The following is an 18,383-nucleotide window of genomic DNA, read 5'->3' as shown; positions in this document are numbered from 1 at the left end:
ATTCTCCTCATTTCGGTTCTCATTTAATTACAATTAAGTCCCGCGCTTGCATTGCCTCATATCATTGGCCCAAGATCTTTTGGGCTACCTAGCACATGAGTCTCAACCTGCTACTGATTGTCAGCAGGATTTCCCAATCTTCGTCATTCCTTCAAAGCCCAAAGAGTGAGCCAATGAACAGGGTACTTGAGGTTTCCAGCTAACAGCAACCTGAGTTGAGTTCAACGTTGATTTCCTTATTGGGATCTTCCGGGACGAACTTGGTCAACCCCGACTCAGTCAAAACCTTGTCTATCATGTGCTGAGATAATCATGGACACGCACGGAATCAAGCTACCATGAGTCCATGACGGGCTCGTAGCGACGTACTTGAGACCAACTCGCAGTCTTTGAGAGAGTGATTCAACTATCAGCAGTTTCTGGTTAATGCTAGACTTTCTTGACTATCATGGCTACCAATGCGTACACCAAGGCGGCCAGCCGTGCCGATACCGGCATAGCGAAGGAGACCCTGACCGAGATATCTACTCAACTCAGTGTCTTCGATCTCATTCCTCCAAGAGTGTACATTAAATTTATCGTTTATCTACCACTGAAGCCTCAAGTCAGCTTCCAACAGGCATTCTCCCACCTTCAGACCGGCCTTCACTCAACCTTGCGGCAATTCCCTTTCCTCAATGGTCGCATCTACCCACGCAAGGAGCATGAGACCGGTTGGAGACCGGGGCATATTGTGGTGTCTTATGATCCAGAGAGCCCAAATACCGCAGAGGTAGCTCCCCGACAGCTTGCCTTCAAGGATTTGTCGCAGGTGCTGCCCGACTACGAGGATCTTCGCGACTCAGGGTTCGAGTTCTCGGCCTTTGACGATGAACTCGTCCTAGCCGCCCCGTTCATGCCAGACTTGACTGGCGGCGCCGATGTGTTTCTGGCGCAAGCGAATTTCGTCAACGGCGGATGCGTTCTCGCGACGGGATTCCATCATTCCGCAAGCGACGCGACCGGTATGGTCACAGCAATGCGTGCGTGGTCAGAACACTGTAGAAACCTCTCGCAGCCGGACGTCAACGTCTGCAGCTGGCTGGCTCCCGAGAGTTTCGATCGTACACTGCTTGAGCGGTTGTGGAGTCAGTCGCCTGCCAAGCCCGCTGCCGAGATCTCGCGCGATACATGGGGCTTTCTCGGCTTCCAACCGCCGGATGCGGAGGAAGAAGCGGCATCTGCTGCAACCCCACCCTCGGCCCCGCCTCGGACCATGGAGTCTAGCATCTTCTACATCTCTCCGGACAACTTCAACAATCTGAAGAAGGACGTATTAGATGATTCTCATGATGGAGCGGGATTGTCAGCAAATGATGCACTTTTGTCGCTTTTCTGGCGCGCCCTCATGAGAGCGCGGTACAAGGCGGCCATCGCGTCTGGACAGCCTGCGCCGGCGGACGAAATATCATACCTGGAGTCGCCTGTTGATGGTCGCACTGATTTCGACCCAGAACTCCCAGCATCGTATGCTGGAAATCTTGTCATCGTCAACAAAGTGCCGATGCAGATGGCTGAGCTCGTGTCGCCGACAACGAGTTTACGCGATGTCGCCCTTCAAATTCGCACACAGGCGGCCAAGGTAAATCCGGGGCTTGTCAAGGACGCGTTCACGCTTATGCGCGAGGTCCCTGATTATACGAAGCTGAAGCATGCTTTCACCCGGCTTGATGGTTTTGATGTCATGATCACGTCGGTTTTGTTGTTGCCGTTGGATAAGATCAACTTCGGCGGGCATGTATTTGGTAATGATGGCAAGCCGGAATCATTGCGACCCTTGATGGATGCTTTCAATGCTAATTTCAGGCTTTGCATGGTACTGCCGATGAAGGGTCATGGGGGTATCGAGCTGCTTGTGAGTTTGTTCGCTGACGAGATGGAGCAACTGCAGGCAGATGAGGAGTTTACAAAGTATGCTGCATTTTGCTGTCATTAGCTACAGTTTCTTACTAAGTGTAGAAACGGAAAGTCTCGAATGAGTCTGTAATCGATTACAGTAACAACTGTCTTCATTGTCTTTCCGAAGATCTCCTTTGACGCATCGTCTCTTCAAGACGGTATGCAGCGCTTTGCGTCGGGCGTTCAACATTGGCCACTGGAGACACTCCAGTACCTGAGTCTATTCAGTAGTGGGACGCTGCGATTGAGCTCGAGTCCCTGTCAAGCAGCACGTGTCTGAACCAGACCGAGGTCGGCAACACCTTATTCAAAGACGTTACAAAGAGAATGTCATCGCCCGTAAGGTTCAGATTCGAAGACTGCTGGGTCTCAAACTTTGCAAGCCTTATTATGAGGGGGCAATGAATCGTGGTCTCCCGGCAGCTCGCAGCCCGGGCTCGAGCTAAACAACAGTTGTGGTCTTACTGCAGAATCGGTCGCATGTTTGCACCCACCAGTCTGGGTGTATTAGTCGAGTCTAAGCTCTAGTCCCCTTGCGCCAACGATAGGCTGCTCAATCAAATCTTCGCGAATGCGACGTGTTGAATATGGTTCCCAGACGCGCTTGCGCGACATCTCACTGATGTGCATCAGCGCCTGATCATGGGGTGCATTGGTAGCGCGGCCGTTGCACTTGAAAGAATAGAGAATGATCTATGCGATGATTTCTCTTCGACGACCCCGGGGCCCGAAGCGCCCGCTCGTGGCCCAATCCAGTGTGAGGCATTTGATGTCTGTTCCTAATCGAGCTTGGGAAGTTTGGGGCTGTGTGGCGCGGAGGCCTGCGTCAAAAAGTTTGGATAAGTTCAACGACGCATGCGAAAGCGGCTATGACGGCAACAGATTAATTGCTGGTCCTGTTTTTCTCGAAGAATCGCAAGAATCTTCTCGAGAAGCGCGGACTTTGATCATGCAAGATATCGGCTTTCAAGTTTCTCATGTTGATAAGGTAGTTAGATCGGCAGTGAAAGCTGAATGTTAATACCGCAGGGGTAAAAGAGGCCGCCCCATGGGGAAGGTTTAATAATTATGACTCCGCCTGTGTGAGGCGGTGCTTGTGATGCCGCTCAAGAACCTACCTGATCGGTAGGGCAACGGGTACTCTCTTAGTCTCTCTACCCAGCCGGGTAAGCAGTCTCAAAAACCTTGATCTCACCCGTACTTTTTCATCCCATCTTCAAACACGTATCGTCATTCAGTCAATATTTGCAGTCGCCTCTGCGTTCTCAGACTCCAAAGAGCAATCAACATCGTCATAGCACAATACACATCGCGGACTTTCTCTCAAACGTTGGGAATGATCACCGCTTTCACAGGACCTCACGACCACAAGCCATTTCCGTTACCTCACCCCTCTAATCCAAACATCTGCCAGGATATGGCAAAGCGTACGAAGGAGCGACACCTACGAGCACACCACTCGAACGAACGGTGAAGGAACACTTTGGAGAAGAGTCAGCCCTTGTGTTCCGCATCGATACCCCTTCAGCCTCAAATCACAGCAACAGCAGTGGAGGTAACGTCATGTCGCAGAAGGGAGGCAGCAAGGCCATCCAGGGACACGACGACGCAACCCCTTTGAGCCCCAACGGAGGCTCCCGGCACGCAGACAGCATCTCGAGTCCTCGAGGAAGAGAACCCGAACGAGGCCCGACCCGTGACGTAGCAAACATGACCAACTTCGAATCCCCAATTATGCGACCTCTGAGCAGACGTCCTACCATCGAGTCGAGGCGCACGACGTCGCCGCCAAATTCCGTCAAGGCATTCGCCAATGCGCGCCGCAGAGGACAGGATGTCGAAGCGCATGATCCGAGGGCCTCCTCGCGCAGACCTCAGCCCGAGGTTGAGAGTAGCGACGACTATGGGCAACGAATTCCTCAACCATATTCAAACAGCGCCGGCCGTAGCATCCACAGCCGCACAGCTCTTGATCACGGTGCTCACGGAACGTCTTCGCCCGTGCCGAAACCAAAGTCATCCCTCGAAGCCGAGGACTCCAAGCTCGACAATAACCAAAAGGATGGCCTCTACATCGACTTTGACTATTTGGAGACTTTGATTGACGCAGAGAATCGCGATAAATTTGGCAGTTCCGACTTTGTCAACCTTCCGGATAGTGCCATCCCGACTGTCACGCGCATGTTTACCTCTGATGGAGACTTTATCGATGTTGCATCCCAGGCAGCTTCCATCACGGGAGAGAAGGAGACGACAGCAACCCAACAACCGCTCCCCAGGGCCAGCCAGCACATTGAGCAAAGCCGCTTCAATTACTTCTCTTCGGCGTTGGAATCAACCATTCATGCGGCGGAGTTTGGCGACCTCGTCCTCCCGGGCGAGAACATCAGGTCTTTGTTCGAGATGCCCGAGGCGGAGGCCGATGGCGTCTGGTGGCTCAACATGAACAACCCGACTGGCAGCGAGGTCTGGACGATTTGCAAAGCCTTTGGTATCCATCCCCTTACTATCGAGGATATCATCCACCAAGAGAGTCGCGAGAAGATTGAGCTCTTTCCGTTGTACTACTTTGCCTGCTTCAGGTCCTTCATCGTTGTTGAAGAGGATAATGAGAAAGACTACCATCCGTTCAATGTTTACGCGGTAGTCTTCAAAGAGGGGATACTCAGCTTCAGTTTCACTGCAAACTCACATTCGTCGAGGGTCCGATTTCGGATCTCGCAATTGAAGGAGCAGGTTTCGCTCAGCAGCGACTGGATCTGCTATGCATTGATGTAGGTCAAGGTCCTAAAGCGTGGAAGATTACCAACCCTGCACTGGAACTCATCTGACAATGACTACCTTAGCGACGACATTGTGGACTCTTTCGGGCCAGCGATCAACGAAATCGAGCGCGAGGCCGACGCGATCGAGGATCAGGTATTCATCACAAGAGTAGATGACAACCAAGCTTTCCTTCGCAAGATTGGATACACCAGAAAGAACGTGATGAGTCTCATGCGCCTACTTGGCGGGAAGGCGGACGTACTCCGGGCTTTCACTAAGAGATGCACCGAGGACTTTGACGTCACGCCACATATGGACATTGCCCTCTATCTCGGAGATATCCAAGATCACGCGGTGACGATGATGCACAGCCTGATCCATTTCGACACCATGCTGTCGCGGTCACACAGCAACTACCTCGCGCAGCTGTCAATTGACAACATTGATATGGGCAACCGGACGAATGACTTCTTGAGTCGTGTGACGGTCATCGCCACCGTTATTGTTCCGTTAAATGTTGTCTGTGGTCTGTTCGGTATGAACGTCAAAGTTCCCTGGAAAGACACTGACAATTTGAACGCATTTTTTGGGATCCTGGGTAGTATCATAGCATTTGCTTTGCTCTCGCTTCTTGTTGCTCGACGGTTCAAATATTTGTGAAGGTAACGTCGAAGATTGTCGCTTACAGGATTTATCTTAATATGTAGACTCAGTTCTTTTAGACCAATTCCATGAGATCTATTCAGCTGGATGTGAAGTAAAGCCCACGCAATCCGTCTTCCAGGTGATGCACGATTCGGATGACCCCCTCGAGCAGCTCACACCATGGGGGCATGGGATCACTGGCATTGGGGAAAGCACCGTCGCCAAAACGGCACCAGCCGTAACTTGCGTGTTACGACTCAGATATCATGGTGCCACCTTCTTTCTCATGCCTCAGTCCTCGATTGAGCTCCGCAGCAATTGCAGCTGCGACACACAACTATACCCACCTATTTGCGCGTGTTCACCATACCAAGACGGCTTGCAACTTCTTCATCCGGCAAGGCGCTTTGCCAAGCCATGAGATCTTCCGTCTTGGCAGCTGTCGATGTCACCAACTCACTGTGTCCTTCCTCAGCAAGATTATCACCTCCCTCTTTCACTTTGATATACCACGGCTGTGCAAGGCGTATCCAGCTGGAGAGGAGGGGGGAAACTGCAAGCCCTTAAGCGACCTCTTTCAGTTGCGTACGGTTCTTGCTTCCGATGCTTATAAAATGGATGCTTCCAGCTGCACATACCCTGCCAAGTTTTGAGTCGTCAGTGCCAAGCTTCAATCTCATCACCGCATCATTATATGCGCATCAGCTTACCATGAAGTCTTCTCTCATCTCAGCTGTTGCCCTGGTCCCATTGGTTTTGGGTGCGACTGTTCCCAAATCCACCAAGGTCGACTATACTGGCTTCAAGGGTCTTCGCATCACCCTCCCCGAAGGCTCCGAGGATTTGGCCGACCAGATCAACGAGTTGGCTGTAACGATATTGAACCCTGGCGCCAGAGAACAGCTCGATGTGGTTGTATCTCCCGACAACGTTGACATCATTAGCCAACTGGCTCTGAATACCACAATTCTCCTCGAGGATGTCGGTGCTGCTTTTGCCGAGGAGGATGTGGCTACGGTGTATGCTAGTCAGTAAATGTACTCTTGTCACTTCTAACTGAATCCTACTCACTCGTATCGAACCTTCAGTCCCTAGCGAAACCTGGTTCACTGCCTACCATAGCTATGCGGATCACTTGACCTTCTTGAGAGACCTTCAGAGCAGCTTCCCCAGCCAATCTGAACTCACCACAGCGGGATCGTCTTTCCAAGGACGAGCCCTTACTGGCATTCATATCTGGGGAAGCGGAGGCAAGGGGTCCAAGCCGGCGGTGGTTCTTCACGGCACCGTTCACGCTCGCGAGTGGATCAGCACGATGGTGAGTGACGAATTCAGTAGCCCTTTGCTACGACCTACCTTATGTGACTCTAACAAGGCGTGTCCTAGACTACCGAGTACGTGGCTTGGCAACTCTTGACCAAGTATGCGGCCGACTCTGCTATCAAGGCCGTTGTCGACAAGTTCGACTGGTACATCACTCCTGTTGTGAACCCAGACGGTAAGCGCTTATGCAGCAATCTCACTGGTGAAAGGGAAAGAGATTCATCTGACCTTCTCGGCAGGCTTTGTTTACACTCAGTCTACTGACCGTCTCTGGCGCAAAAATCGCCAAACAAACACTGGTAGCTCGTGCGTCGGTCGTGACCCCAACCGCAACTGGCCGTATAAGTGGGAGCTCACCGGGGGTGCTTCAACTAGCCCCTGCGCCGAGACGTATAAGGGTGCTGCCGCCGCCGATACCCCGGAAATCAAGGGTCTCAAGGCGCAGATCGACTCTTTGTCTGCCAGCAGGGGTATTACCCTCTACCTCGACGTCCACTCCTACGGACAGTACATTCTTTGGCGTGAGTTTGTTTTCCATGAACTCTATGGGAGAGCACTGCTGACCACGTGCTATGCACCTACAGCTTATGGATATGACTGCAACTACGTCGCTCCCGACGACGCTGCGCTGCAAACAATGGCCCAGCGCGGTGCCACCGCTATCCGTGGCGTTTCCGGCACAAGCTACACCATAGGCAACGCTTGCCGTGCTCTTTACGCAACCACTGGCGATAGCACCGACTACATTCACGGCGTTGCCAAGTCCAGATACACGTACACCATTGAGCTCAGAGATAGAGGGACCTATGGCTTTTCTCTTCCTGCAAGTCAAATCTCGGCTACTGTGAAAGAGACTTGGGCTGGGGTCCTTGCCATGGCCCAGGCGGCATAGAGGAGGAACGGCAAGATCACGGGCCCAAAAACATGACTTTCGAATAAGCGGCCCTTCACTCTCCCCATATCTCGGAAGGCTCACTCATTTGTATACTTTTGGAAGCATTCCTTTTTATTGCTCTGCAACCGATCGAGGGCCGCGTGATCATTCTGCTATTCAAGAATCGTGCTAATTCGCTCTTGTGCGTATGTGCTCACCACTTCTCGGATTCGCAAAGCCCACAGATTTGTATTCTCATCAGGAAGAAGATCACTTGCAGGCTTGACGCATCACATACTTCACAAGCAGAAACCATACTAAGAAAACGAGGCCAATTGAGATATGAACAGGGTATTCCAGCTATATACATCGTACCTTCAGTAGCAAACAACCTAGGCGCACTAAAGATTGCCCTGAATCAGTACATATCTTATAAGCCAGTGACGGACGGTGATTTGTGTACTTACGCTATAGTAAGGGAGATCAGTCTTCCAGTAGTACGACTTGCAGCCACCGTTGAGGTTCGTGACGCACTGGAAGAAGGCAGCATTAGCGTGATCGCCATACATTGCATACAGGCGGGGTCAACTTACACCCCATCCTCCACTGCCGGGGATCTGGCCAGTGTTCAAAATTTTGCAACCTTGTTAACATTGTCATGGTACAGCCCAGAATCCTTGGGAAGGGTACATCGAGTTTATCCATCTCTCCCTAAGTGCCAAGGTGACGCAACCTAATATGGAGCCCGAGTCATTTGTCAGCCTACCTACAGTTTTCAGTCGCTTTAGTGGTGCTATTGACTGGGAATAACAGCAAGCTGTCGTACTTTCCGCCGACATGGATGAAGTGCATGCCCTTGTTGCGGCCCACGGGCGTCTCAACCCTCTGCTCATTCACAAAGGCTGAATTGGAATCCACACCACCTCCCAGCTCAATCAACGAAACATTCTGTCCCGGCTCAAGGGTGCCTCCTGTAGCAGGCACAGGCACGATTGCCGTGCCAAAGCCAACATCAGCCTGTGCGGTGGTGATGGAGGCTGGGGCAATGTTCAAGCTGAGCAGCTCCCCAGCATGAATCCTGAGAGCGAAGGGCCAAAGAGGGATGTCCACAGGGGCGATATCTCCTGGTGATAGAATCTTCTCCAAAGTGTGTAGCAAAAAGGGCTCGTATTCCGTGGATCGCTCAGTGTCTAGCTGACGCTGCGAGACACGCAGGATTCCGGTCGGACCGATCGTGCAGGAGCTTTCACTGCCGGTGCTAGGAAACGCGGAGCCATTGGAAGAGAGCTTCTGTACGGAGACGGAGATCTCCATGTCAGTAGCATCGGGGGAGGACACCCAGAGACGGAGCCTTGGGTAACCAGTCAACTCCATGGTCTCGGGGACCTGAAGGTTGAGGGTAATGCCGGATGCCGTGGTGCTGTTGTAGCTGAGGGTACCCTCGTTAGATGGAGAGTACTCGCCAAGTAAGTTGTTGGGTTGCAGGTAGAGAGTCTTCGATTCGAGACCCGGGACTGGCCAGTCTGCGACGACACGATCGATAGTGTCCTCAGACCCAGGGTCCAGAACAGCAAGGCGGACGCGTGGAGTGGACTGCCACCCATTGTCTTCGCCTTTGAGGTAATGGTCAAAGAACTTCTGGAGGTCGGCCACATATTCCGGGGTGTAATAGTCGGTCCATTCTTGTGTGTTGTGTACCCTAAGCCACTTCTCCTCGGAGGAAATATGTCGGAATGCTTCGAAAGAACCATGGGTATGAAGAACGTTGGTGTAGCTAGCCACGATGTATGCCGGGATGCTGATCTTGTCCAGCGATGCAATTTTGTCCGACCAATACGGGGTGATAAGTCCTTCGGAGAGAACCATCCGCGGAACGTCCTCAACAAACTCCTTGCCGGCGAAAGTGGTAAGAATCGACTCCTGGAAACCGGGTGCTGGGATGCCACCTCTGACGGCAGTGTCGCGGTACAGATCCGTGAGACCCTCCCATGGAGCTATCGCCGTCAGATGAGGCGGGTTCTCGGCGTCACTGAACCATTGCGACACCGCTAGCCATGAGTTGCCAGACATGGCAACCTTGCCAGAGCTCCATGTCTGCTCAGCAGCCCATTCCACGAAATCGTATCCGTCCTCGCCCAGCTGACGTCCCCAGTATGTGATCTTGCCCTCGGAAGAGTAGACACCGCAATTGTCCGGGTTTAAGAATCGCATAGTCGTTGTCGTAGATTCGGAGGGATCCTTGGACAATGTCGGCGCCGATGTTGGTGTTTTGAGAGAAGGTTGAGACTGGATACAGAGTACCTAGGAGTGAGATGGTGGTGAACCAAGATGTGGAAGAAGAATGAGCGCTCGAAAGCCTCATGTTGGACGAGATGATGGATTCCTGTACCCTCAAGCGAAAGAATGGAAACTGTGGTATCAATGTGGTATCAATGTGGTAAGAAGTACCGAGGTGTTGTCTTTTTTAACTTCTCGTCTCGAATTCTTACCGAGATTCTCTTCCGAGTCTAACAATATTCCAAGCTTCGCCACGATGTCTGTACGAAAGAACAACTACTGACTGCCCTGAACATCTTCAACTTACGACTTACACAACAAATTCCAATTGAGCCGTACGAATGGCCCAATGAGACGCCCGCGACCCAAACTCAGCCCCTGTGGCATCGTCATTTCCAATTAGTCGGGTCTGCCAACTCGAAATTCGGTCCCTCCTTTCCATAGCGGGAACCTCGGGGCATCCGTGAGCCCGTGGGGTGAATTTGATGAAGATGTTGTGATATTTGAGACATTGCAGATGTTATACGGACCGCCCTCATCCCTAAGATCGTTCGAAGGTGAAGCCTGTGGGACCAACGATCTCCGGTAGTTTTAACTAAGACAAGAAACGTCAGTCGGGTCCACCTCCGAAGCACTTCGTATGTCTGATTGGCTCTGTCGTACGGTCCCTGTTGACATTCAGCTCACTGCCAGTCAGGGAGTATCCTTGCAAAGTGCGAATTTGGACTCGGCCCGTTGGTCAATTGGTCATTGGCTGCAATTCAAGGCTTCAAGTTCTTTGAGAAGTCTTCTCATAGATCGATTGGATTCTCCTCTAAGAAAAAAAGACAAGTGTTAATCCCCTCGAAAATGAGACCCTGCCGAAAGCTCCTGTTCGACCAATGCCCGCTCGCCTTTCGGGCCAGCAGCACGAGAACACGTCAGTCTCGCCCTCCCCTTTCCGCCCGAAAATTTGACCAACACACCAGCAACCCGAGCTGCCTCGGGAACGTCACGGCACTCGGTAATCTCACGTAACCCATTTTCCTCAACGTCCACGATGCGCTCCAAGACACGCGCGGCAAGCTTCCCTTCTAAATGACCATCCCGACGACGGGAACCGCGTAGTATGTGTATTGCGGCTCGTCTCGTGTTTGGGTGCCGACATCGCAGAGCAAGTCTGCATAGTGGCATGATGAAACCGCCGCCCAGAACGAATGATGTGTGTAGCCGATGAGATGCGCTCTTATTCGATGCGGCCACTGCTGAAGCGGCATGTGTGAGCAGTTCGATGAATTCTGGAAGAAAATAATCCCAGTTAGACTGGGGGCCAGTGTCTTCTGGCCCATGAAGAGTCAAAGAAACGTCCGGTCGCCGGATATGAAGGAATGCAAGAGAATTCTCATCATCTGTGGAGATGGAACTAGTGTTGAGAGCCTCTAGCCATTCCTGATACATGCTTTGGCAGGAAGTTCGAGTCGGCATTTTGCTTTGGGCCTCCCATGGTTCTCCTTGTTGCTCAGCCACAACCAGACAGAAATTCTCCAGAGTTTCGAGATGTCTGTTTGCCTCTCTGAGACTGTCAAATGCTGATGGACATGGTCTGATATGTCTGAATACAAGCGGCCCTGGTTGTGTGTGTTGTTCTATCTGGAGAAGCTATACGTTTATCGGAGGTTTTCCTACCAAAAGGGGATTTCATCTTCCGAACCTCTTTCATGTACGAGTCTAGTCGTACAAAGACGGATACGAATGGTGCAAGACTTTCCAACTTTGAAGGGGATGAGATGGAAGCTTCAAGCTGCGTCAAGATGCCGATCCCGGAAGAGATCAACTTCATGGCGTTGCGGGCGTTGCCGCACAGTGTCTACGAAGAGATAAGCATCATTCCATCTCGCGTACCGAGTGAACCATCGCAAAAAAGATACTTGCCTCAATGCACGCGAATACCACAGCAGACGCAAGTGAGATGATATTCGCCGACTCCCTCCCTATGAGAGGCACGAAGAGCTGCTGCAGCGCTGTCTGGTAGTGCCGAAGCGCATTCGCCGTCCGTTCGGTTGGCGGGGCTTTGCGAGGCACCGGCAATGAGATGGGCCAGTTGTGCATATCCTCGAGCAGAAGCCCAAGAGCAACGGTTGCGTGGAAAATGGCGTCGTCTCCGTTGCCAAGCTGCAGAATGAGCCTTCCCCAGAACTCACATGCAAAACCGCTCGAAAGAGTATGGGCGCCAATGATTTGAAAAAAAAGGGGTATACTCTCCCCTCTTGTTTATTGAGGGCCGGGGGGTTGAGCGGACTGGGATTTCGGGTCAAAGGCACTTCGTGGTGTTCTGGGGCTGTCACATCAAGCGTGTCGCTGTGGCTGTGGAACGAACAATGAATCCCAAGCAAGCGGAATCCCGCTCACATGATACTATCTTAAGTAGCTGGAGCCACATGCGCTGAATCTAATCTAAATCTGAGATGGTCTACGAAGAGGGCTGCAGAATGATCCTTCTGTAGGTCACCAAGGGCATATCCCCATTGTCTCGAATAGAGAGTATGAGATGCATTGTCTGTATTTTCAAGGTCAGCAGTCAACTCAAATTTTGTTCTCACCACAAACGAAGACTTACTTGATTCTTGAGGGGTTCCACCCTGACAACGCTGCCATCTGCAGTCAAGTTCACGATGTCCAAATTTGGACTGATCAAGGGAATAGTGAAACCTTCCAAGTCCCTGCCACTCGCTTCACGATAATGGAACCATTCAAACGACAGGATATCGGAGTCTGGATCCCAGCTTTCAGCCGCATCAAAGACCAGGCTTTCACCAAACTGATACTCAACGTCGAGACTTGACGGACCACAAGAGCCATTGACAATAGCGATCGGCTGGTGATTATTCTCGCCAAACTTTTCGTTGATGGTCCATTGCATTCGCGTAGCAAAATCGTGCTGGAAATCTTCCCTCCATCGCCAAATAGTTGCATATTTGCTGGAGAATGCGTCCCCATTCTCGCCACGAACATAATCGGCAGTGTCTGTGTACAATCGGTGGCCCCCGTCGACTGTAGATGTATCCAGCAACGTATATCGGCCGCCCCATCCACCCCATTGGGGATTGTCGATATCTCCAAGTCCATTCTGGACGAGAGACAAGAAGGCTGGGGTATCGCCTTCCATGATGAATGTCCAGTTGAGGTAGTGGAAGCCCAGAGGTCCGACACGAATATGCTTTTGCAGCCAAGTGTTGGAGACAATTTCCGTATTTGGCCCGCCTTTATCAAAGTGGCGATACTCTTCTCCCGAGATACCGATCCATGTTGGTTGTGTGTATTCGTTCCAGCCATGGAGGGAGACGATGTAGAACAAGTTCGGGAACCGATCGCGAATCCATGGCCCAGCGTCATCCTGGTCCGAAATAGAGTATACGCGGAGAGTTTCGACGAATTTGCCTGCAGTTTCAGCATCACGCGTTGACGAGACGTGCTGCAGAGCTTCAGCCAGAACAGCTGCTCCGCCCCAAATTGACACCCACAGCGGACCCGCAGCACCAGCTTCGTCTGCGGCTTGAACAAGAGCGACGGCTGCATCACTCATGTTGTTCTGGTCCAGCGATGCAAGACCATACACTGGGTGACCACTTGATACCTTACCCAGAAGCTCCTCGGCTGATGGGTAAGCGGCGCCGGAAGGGACATTGCTGTTGAGGTTGCTGACCACTTCTCCATACCCTTTGATGACCTCTCGGATAGTATCGGGATCCGTACGGTTTCGGAGCCAGGTCGAAGTTATCGCCGCGATGCCTCGAATGTCTAGCTCATTGGCGTAGGTAAGGAAACGGACGAGGCTCATTTGGTCGTCTGGCTCGTTGCTCATGTCGGTAAGGACAAAGACCCGGGGTTTGTGTTCGTATCGAGAGGACTCGCATTGTTTGCTGGAAGAGACCAAAGACACCAAGGTCGAGAAGACAATGATTGCCAGCCATAATGGCTGATTCCACAAAAATACCATGAGGAAAGGTCTGAAGAAATCTTGAATTAATGCCAAGTGTTTGTATCCCAATTGACTTGGAGATTATTCTGAACTACAGTATTGACATCTGACATTCATGTTTCTTCGTGGCACGTAAGGTTAGATATAACCTTGAAGTCTGCACCACCCCCCAGCCCCAGGGATATAGCTACTTCTTTAGGACCGAGGAGTTGCTCAGTGGATAGCAAAGCTGCTTGATGGGCACCTTCAGTCGTCTAAGCAGCAGATCAAAGACCGTCATGGCTGAGTTGAGACGTGATGGATGCATACGCACCAAATTTCAACACAAATGGAGTGGTTCGACTTGACTGATGGAGAAGTCCCTCAGGACAAACTTGTCTTCCTACTTCGAAGTGCAATGCCCGCGTGGATATTATGCCTGCATGTAGCCCAGGGTTACATTACATGGCAACTGACCACAGATCGTGTGCCCCGCCGAATGCGGGGTGTTACCCCAGATCACCGGGAAAGGTATTGCAGGGTGCTTATGATTTCCTATTATGGCATTCCAGGGCTTCAGTTACGTGATTGCCCAAGACCTTATCCGGGCTCTTCGGAGCTGAACTCTGCCGCTCACGACTGTGCTGTGACTGAGTGATTGGCTTCCGTCTGCATTATGCAGCCTGATGTACCTAAGCGTGGGTCTTCGCGGAGAAGCTCGGAGGCCGGTCTCCGGATACGGGACAAATGACCATCTATCAAATTCTTCACATTTGGTCGCTGGATTCGAGTCGTTGTGACATTTAGCAATTTTCAGTCCTGAAAAGGGAGCGTCAATTTGATCTCGAGTTCTAATGTTCCTGCCGGATACTAGTCGTCTCTTTTGGGGGAATTGAACGCCTTTCGATTGCCAGCAACTCGTTTCCACCTCACATCAAGCGCAAGATGACAGTGAGTAGATAACACCCGATGGCCTCCAAAGATTAGGCCGCTGGCGAGAGGCTCTATTTCCATGAGATAGTAGCTCCCGAGTTGTGAGATTCCCTTGCAAGCTCAATGATCCTGATGGCGTCACGAGACTGCCTCGCCTTAACCTCTAACTCGGCTTTGCCGTTAATGGCGTCTGCCAGATTCTCATAGATACCCAGCCATCGCCCGTTGATGGTTGAGACTCGGCCAACATACTTCTTCGTCGCCTCATCAAACTTCTGATCCTTGTTGAACTCCTCGTAGGTGGTCAAAGTACCATGCACCTCTGCTGGCTCTTCACCGAAGCCTGGCTCCAATGGCTTGCGCCCCTCTGCAATTTGCTCTTCTTGAGGGCATGTGCTTCTTTGTTGGAACTGGAGGGACTTTTAGTCAAACCCAACGTCTCTTCAGAACCCTGCGTGATCTTTGGAAGTGGACGTACCTTAAGCCAGGAGCCCTTGGTACCTCGAATGAAGTGCTTCAATTGCTGCGACATAGGTGTGGTGACCGAGGTCTTGACAGTGACAAGGAGGTCTTTCTGAGATCCATCATACTGCAGAATAATTGTGAAAGAGTCCTCAACCTCGCTTTCAATGCCTCTCTGAGCTCGGAAGAAGCCTGTCACGGACTTTGGACGGCCAAAGAGCGTAACGGCCTGATCAATGCTATGAGTTCCTAAAAGATTGCGCGTATGCAGTCAGACATCGCTCACAGAGGTTAGGCGAAAGGTCGAATTAACACATACCAAGACCAAAGGCCATGCCATCGCCAGGAGTGTATTCTTTCTTCGACATTCCAGAGAGCCAACTAGGTGACTCGAAGTCATAATGAATCTCAGCTTCTTTGATGTCACCCAATGCATCCTCCTTGATGAGTTTTTTTAAAGTCTGGAAGTCGCCATCCTATACCTTCCGTTTAGTAGCTGAAACACAAAAATGGGCAAACAATCACTGCATATAGATGCTAGAACACTTACCCATCTTCGGTTTTGGAAACAAGTCAGAATCAGGCCCTTGCTGTCTGCAAGCTTGATGACACGGTCTGCTTCCTCGGATGATCTCGCAAATGGCTTATCCGCAATTGCTATATGAGACAGTAAATACTTTTGTGTGTTGAGAGAGCAGTATAGATCTGCACGTACCGTGTTTACCAGCTTGCAAGGCCTTCTCGGCAAATGAGGCGTGGGTGTCCGTGTGTGTTGCGACGACAATAAGTTGCGTATCAGGATCGGCGAAGAACTCCTCCTCTTTGCGATAATGTCTAATGTTGGGGAAGTCGACTTTGCAATGGGAGCCAGGTGCTGCTGAAGATGGGTCCTGGGGAGCCTCTGCACGTTGGAGGATGGCGATCACTTGGTAGTCATTGTTGGCAGTGATGAAGGGCAGGTGGAAGCTCTTAGCGGCGAAGCCGTAGCCCACGACACCAACTTTGATGGTTGACATGATAAAGGCAAGAGGTCTTTGCTGAGGTGGAACAGAAGCAAGATAATCTGGAAAGAGTATGGCAACAAGCTCAAAAATCCTCCATGAGTTACCACACTCAAAGTTCACCAGCTCCTGTCACCCTTTTATGTCATGACCGCAGTGCGGGGCACCGTCGCAACTTAGCCCGGCGATACGGGATGGTGGGCTGGGGAATTGGCGTCACGCCAATGCCGATACTCCCCGGGTAAACTCCACAGCGCCTCCCGCAACTCAGACGTGCCTTTCAATGTTGTTGAGCTGATATTACTAATTAAGGCGCCCATCCTTTGGTAGTTGAAGGCGCAATACTGCTTACGATGATAATTAAGCAATCAGTCTAGGTGTCAGCACCAAGCAACGCGAGGCCTTTGCCAAGCTGCCCCCCAAAGCGATCCCCACAACCGCATCAAACTGTTAGACTTGCCTAAAAGAGCAGGTCACTGATGTCATCAGGACCTTCTCCGACGATTAACCGGCCCAAGTCGCAGGAGCCGACAACAGTTGACCATTCCTTATTTTGACGAACTTGAAGAGTTTCAGTAGAACTCCGATCACGAGAAAATTGGTTGCCGCTGCATTCCTAATATGGAGGAGCCCGTGCCAGGTGCAGCTCTAACATCAGTAGCTCGAATTTTCCACAAATAATCAAGCAACATCATGTGAACTTCCGAACATCAGGTCAAGATTTTGATATCGTAACAAAATCCTTACGGGGGGCTTACAGGGCCCCCAGGACCGAGCTTAGGGCGTCGCACGTTCCTAGGCCCTGTCCTCGCGCTCATGCTAGGCGTCGTTGTGGCGGATGGTAATACGGGGTACTGTACCTAGGTTCCTAGACACTCTGGGCTATGTCATTGCCAAATCACGTCACGCGACGCGTCTGAATGCAAGTATTTATGTACGCTTGAGACTGATCCCCAGAGATATATGGCCTGACGAAAAGTACATGCAACCATGCGCAAACATTGGTAGGCAGATGTAGGAGAAGTTCATCATAATGTTCCAGTCAGTAAATTAGATGCAGCCAACCAAGATTATTTTTACTTCTGTCCGCACCGGACAATACAATCCATCACATGTACGCTCGTAGTCTTACAGCCTCTTGGCAGGGGTAGGCGTGTAGGTAGGATCCGCCGGGAAGGAAGACAAAGGGATATCCGGTCCTTCCTCAACAGGGTCAGTGTTCGGGTCGCTTGAAACCCCCGTTGAGGAAGCATCTGGTGTTGAAGGTGTGGTGGGAGTCGCGTCGCATTTCGAGTCAGGCTCGGCAGCAAGATTAGCGTAAAAGTCCGCGTTGTAAGCTGCGTCGAGAGAGCCTTGGATGTTGGCGTCAGTGAAGGGGCAGCGGGCATGTTCATAGCGGAAGGCATTGAACTGAGACGTGGCCGCTGGCGACAACTTGTCCCAGCTAATCAAAGGTGGGCTGAGTCCGTACTGAGCATTGTTTGTCGAAGGGAAAACGTTAACCTGGCCGTCGTAGCCTACGATGGCGTGCGTGTTGGTAGCACCCGTCCCGCTATCTCCGGAGGCGAATATCGTGGACGAGGTGAGGCTTTTGTCGTACGTCTCCGTACCGGTGGAGTAGCTGATGCCCGCAATGTCGTAATCCTTAACAACAGCGTTGCATATCTCGGTATGCAACCAGACCACAACGGTGAGATACCAATGCCGGTGGTTCTCGGTCTTGGTCTGGATCTTGGGAAGGTACCACGAGTAGAGAACGGCCGGGCGCCCATTTGAGGTTCCAACTCGGGAATAGACCTGGCCCTTTGACGACTCTCGACAATCACCGCCGCTCTTTCCTGTAGGTTTAAGGCCGCGCCTAGGAGAGATTATGAGCCCGAAGCCTAGGAGAAACATCTGATGAACTGTGAATAATCTTACCCGTGGAAGCCATCCTTATCAACAGCTGCGTAAGGAAAGCATCCGCTACCATCATTCAGCCAAGGCTTGAAACGAAGTTCAATGTCGCCTGACGTGCCGTCTGCCGTTTGCTGCTGGAAGGCCGCGATTTCATCATGGTTCTTCCACTGATTATTCAAGGAAACATCCTTTTCTCTTGGGGCCAGTACTGCGCCAGCCACAATCGTGGCTAGGCAGAGTAAGGATGAAAATAAAGAGTGACGCATGGTGGTTAGGGTGTATAAAAGAAAGAATGAAACCTAATGAACTTGGTTATCACAATCCCAAA

General features: G+C 51.4%; 8 protein-coding genes across 8 annotated transcripts; 3 read left to right on the top strand and 5 right to left on the bottom strand.

Moving 5' to 3' along the window:
• Nucleotides 1-448: 448 nt before the first annotated feature.
• Nucleotides 449-1,975, top strand: BDP55DRAFT_554793 (transferase; the record flags this gene model as incomplete). The annotated part of the gene is made up of 1 exon (XM_060569425.1): nt 449-1,975. One exon carries the CDS (start codon nt 449-451, stop codon nt 1,973-1,975), a length of 1,527 nt encoding a protein of 508 aa, XP_060428137.1.
• Nucleotides 1,976-3,672: 1,697 nt separating this feature from the next.
• Nucleotides 3,673-5,364, top strand: BDP55DRAFT_555103 (cora-like Mg2+ transporter; the record flags this gene model as incomplete). Its single annotated transcript, XM_060569453.1, has 2 exons — nt 3,673-4,712; nt 4,785-5,364. 2 exons carry the CDS (start codon nt 3,673-3,675, stop codon nt 5,362-5,364), a joined length of 1,620 nt encoding a protein of 539 aa, XP_060428136.1.
• Nucleotides 5,365-5,465: 101 nt separating this feature from the next.
• Nucleotides 5,466-7,970, top strand: BDP55DRAFT_667996 (zinc carboxypeptidase A). Its single transcript, XM_060575203.1, has 5 exons — nt 5,466-6,376; nt 6,438-6,667; nt 6,736-6,847; nt 6,912-7,193; nt 7,257-7,970. The coding sequence occupies exons 1-5, from the start codon at nt 5,953-5,955 to the stop codon at nt 7,562-7,564; spliced, it is 1,356 nt and encodes a 451-aa protein (XP_060428135.1). The 5' UTR covers nt 5,466-5,952; the 3' UTR covers nt 7,565-7,970.
• BDP55DRAFT_769582 (Alpha/Beta hydrolase protein) lies at nt 7,939-9,757 on the bottom strand (the record flags this gene model as incomplete). Its single annotated transcript, XM_060581064.1, has 4 exons — nt 7,939-7,947; nt 8,014-8,079; nt 8,140-8,189; nt 8,317-9,757. 4 exons carry the CDS (start codon nt 9,755-9,757, stop codon nt 7,939-7,941), a joined length of 1,566 nt encoding a protein of 521 aa, XP_060428134.1.
• Nucleotides 9,758-10,619: 862 nt separating this feature from the next.
• On the bottom strand, nt 10,620-11,589 carry BDP55DRAFT_667994 (uncharacterized protein). Its single transcript, XM_060575202.1, has one exon. The coding sequence runs from the start codon at nt 11,285-11,287 to the stop codon at nt 10,658-10,660; it is 630 nt and encodes a 209-aa protein (XP_060428133.1). The 5' UTR covers nt 11,288-11,589; the 3' UTR covers nt 10,620-10,657.
• A 683-nt stretch (nt 11,590-12,272) lies between these two features.
• Nucleotides 12,273-13,799, bottom strand: BDP55DRAFT_554937 (uncharacterized protein; the record flags this gene model as incomplete). Its single annotated transcript, XM_060569438.1, has 2 exons — nt 12,273-12,359; nt 12,420-13,799. The coding sequence occupies 2 exons, from the start codon at nt 13,797-13,799 to the stop codon at nt 12,273-12,275; spliced, it is 1,467 nt and encodes a 488-aa protein (XP_060428132.1).
• Nucleotides 13,800-14,570: 771 nt separating this feature from the next.
• BDP55DRAFT_667991 (oxidoreductase) lies at nt 14,571-16,358 on the bottom strand. Its single transcript, XM_060575201.1, has 5 exons — nt 15,871-16,358; nt 15,706-15,812; nt 15,475-15,631; nt 15,172-15,404; nt 14,571-15,103 (listed from the first exon to the last, which is right to left on the bottom strand). The coding sequence occupies exons 1-5, from the start codon at nt 16,169-16,171 to the stop codon at nt 14,765-14,767; spliced, it is 1,137 nt and encodes a 378-aa protein (XP_060428131.1). The 5' UTR covers nt 16,172-16,358; the 3' UTR covers nt 14,571-14,764.
• Nucleotides 16,359-17,140: 782 nt separating this feature from the next.
• BDP55DRAFT_584918 (necrosis inducing protein-domain-containing protein) lies at nt 17,141-18,321 on the bottom strand (the record flags this gene model as incomplete). The annotated part of the gene is made up of 2 exons (XM_060570864.1): nt 17,141-18,014; nt 18,077-18,321. 2 exons carry the CDS (start codon nt 18,319-18,321, stop codon nt 17,285-17,287), a joined length of 975 nt encoding a protein of 324 aa, XP_060428130.1. The 3' UTR covers nt 17,141-17,284.
• Between the last annotated feature and the right edge of the window lie 62 nt (nt 18,322-18,383).

Source organism: Colletotrichum godetiae (genome assembly GCF_030913485.1).
Source record: "Colletotrichum godetiae strain CBS 193.32 chromosome Unknown BDP55scaffold_27, whole genome shotgun sequence".
In the NCBI taxonomy this organism is placed as follows: Eukaryota; Fungi; Ascomycota; class Sordariomycetes; order Glomerellales; family Glomerellaceae; genus Colletotrichum; species Colletotrichum godetiae.
The sequence above is the reverse complement of the archived record's forward strand: the minus strand, read 5'-3'. Positions and strand labels throughout refer to the sequence as shown.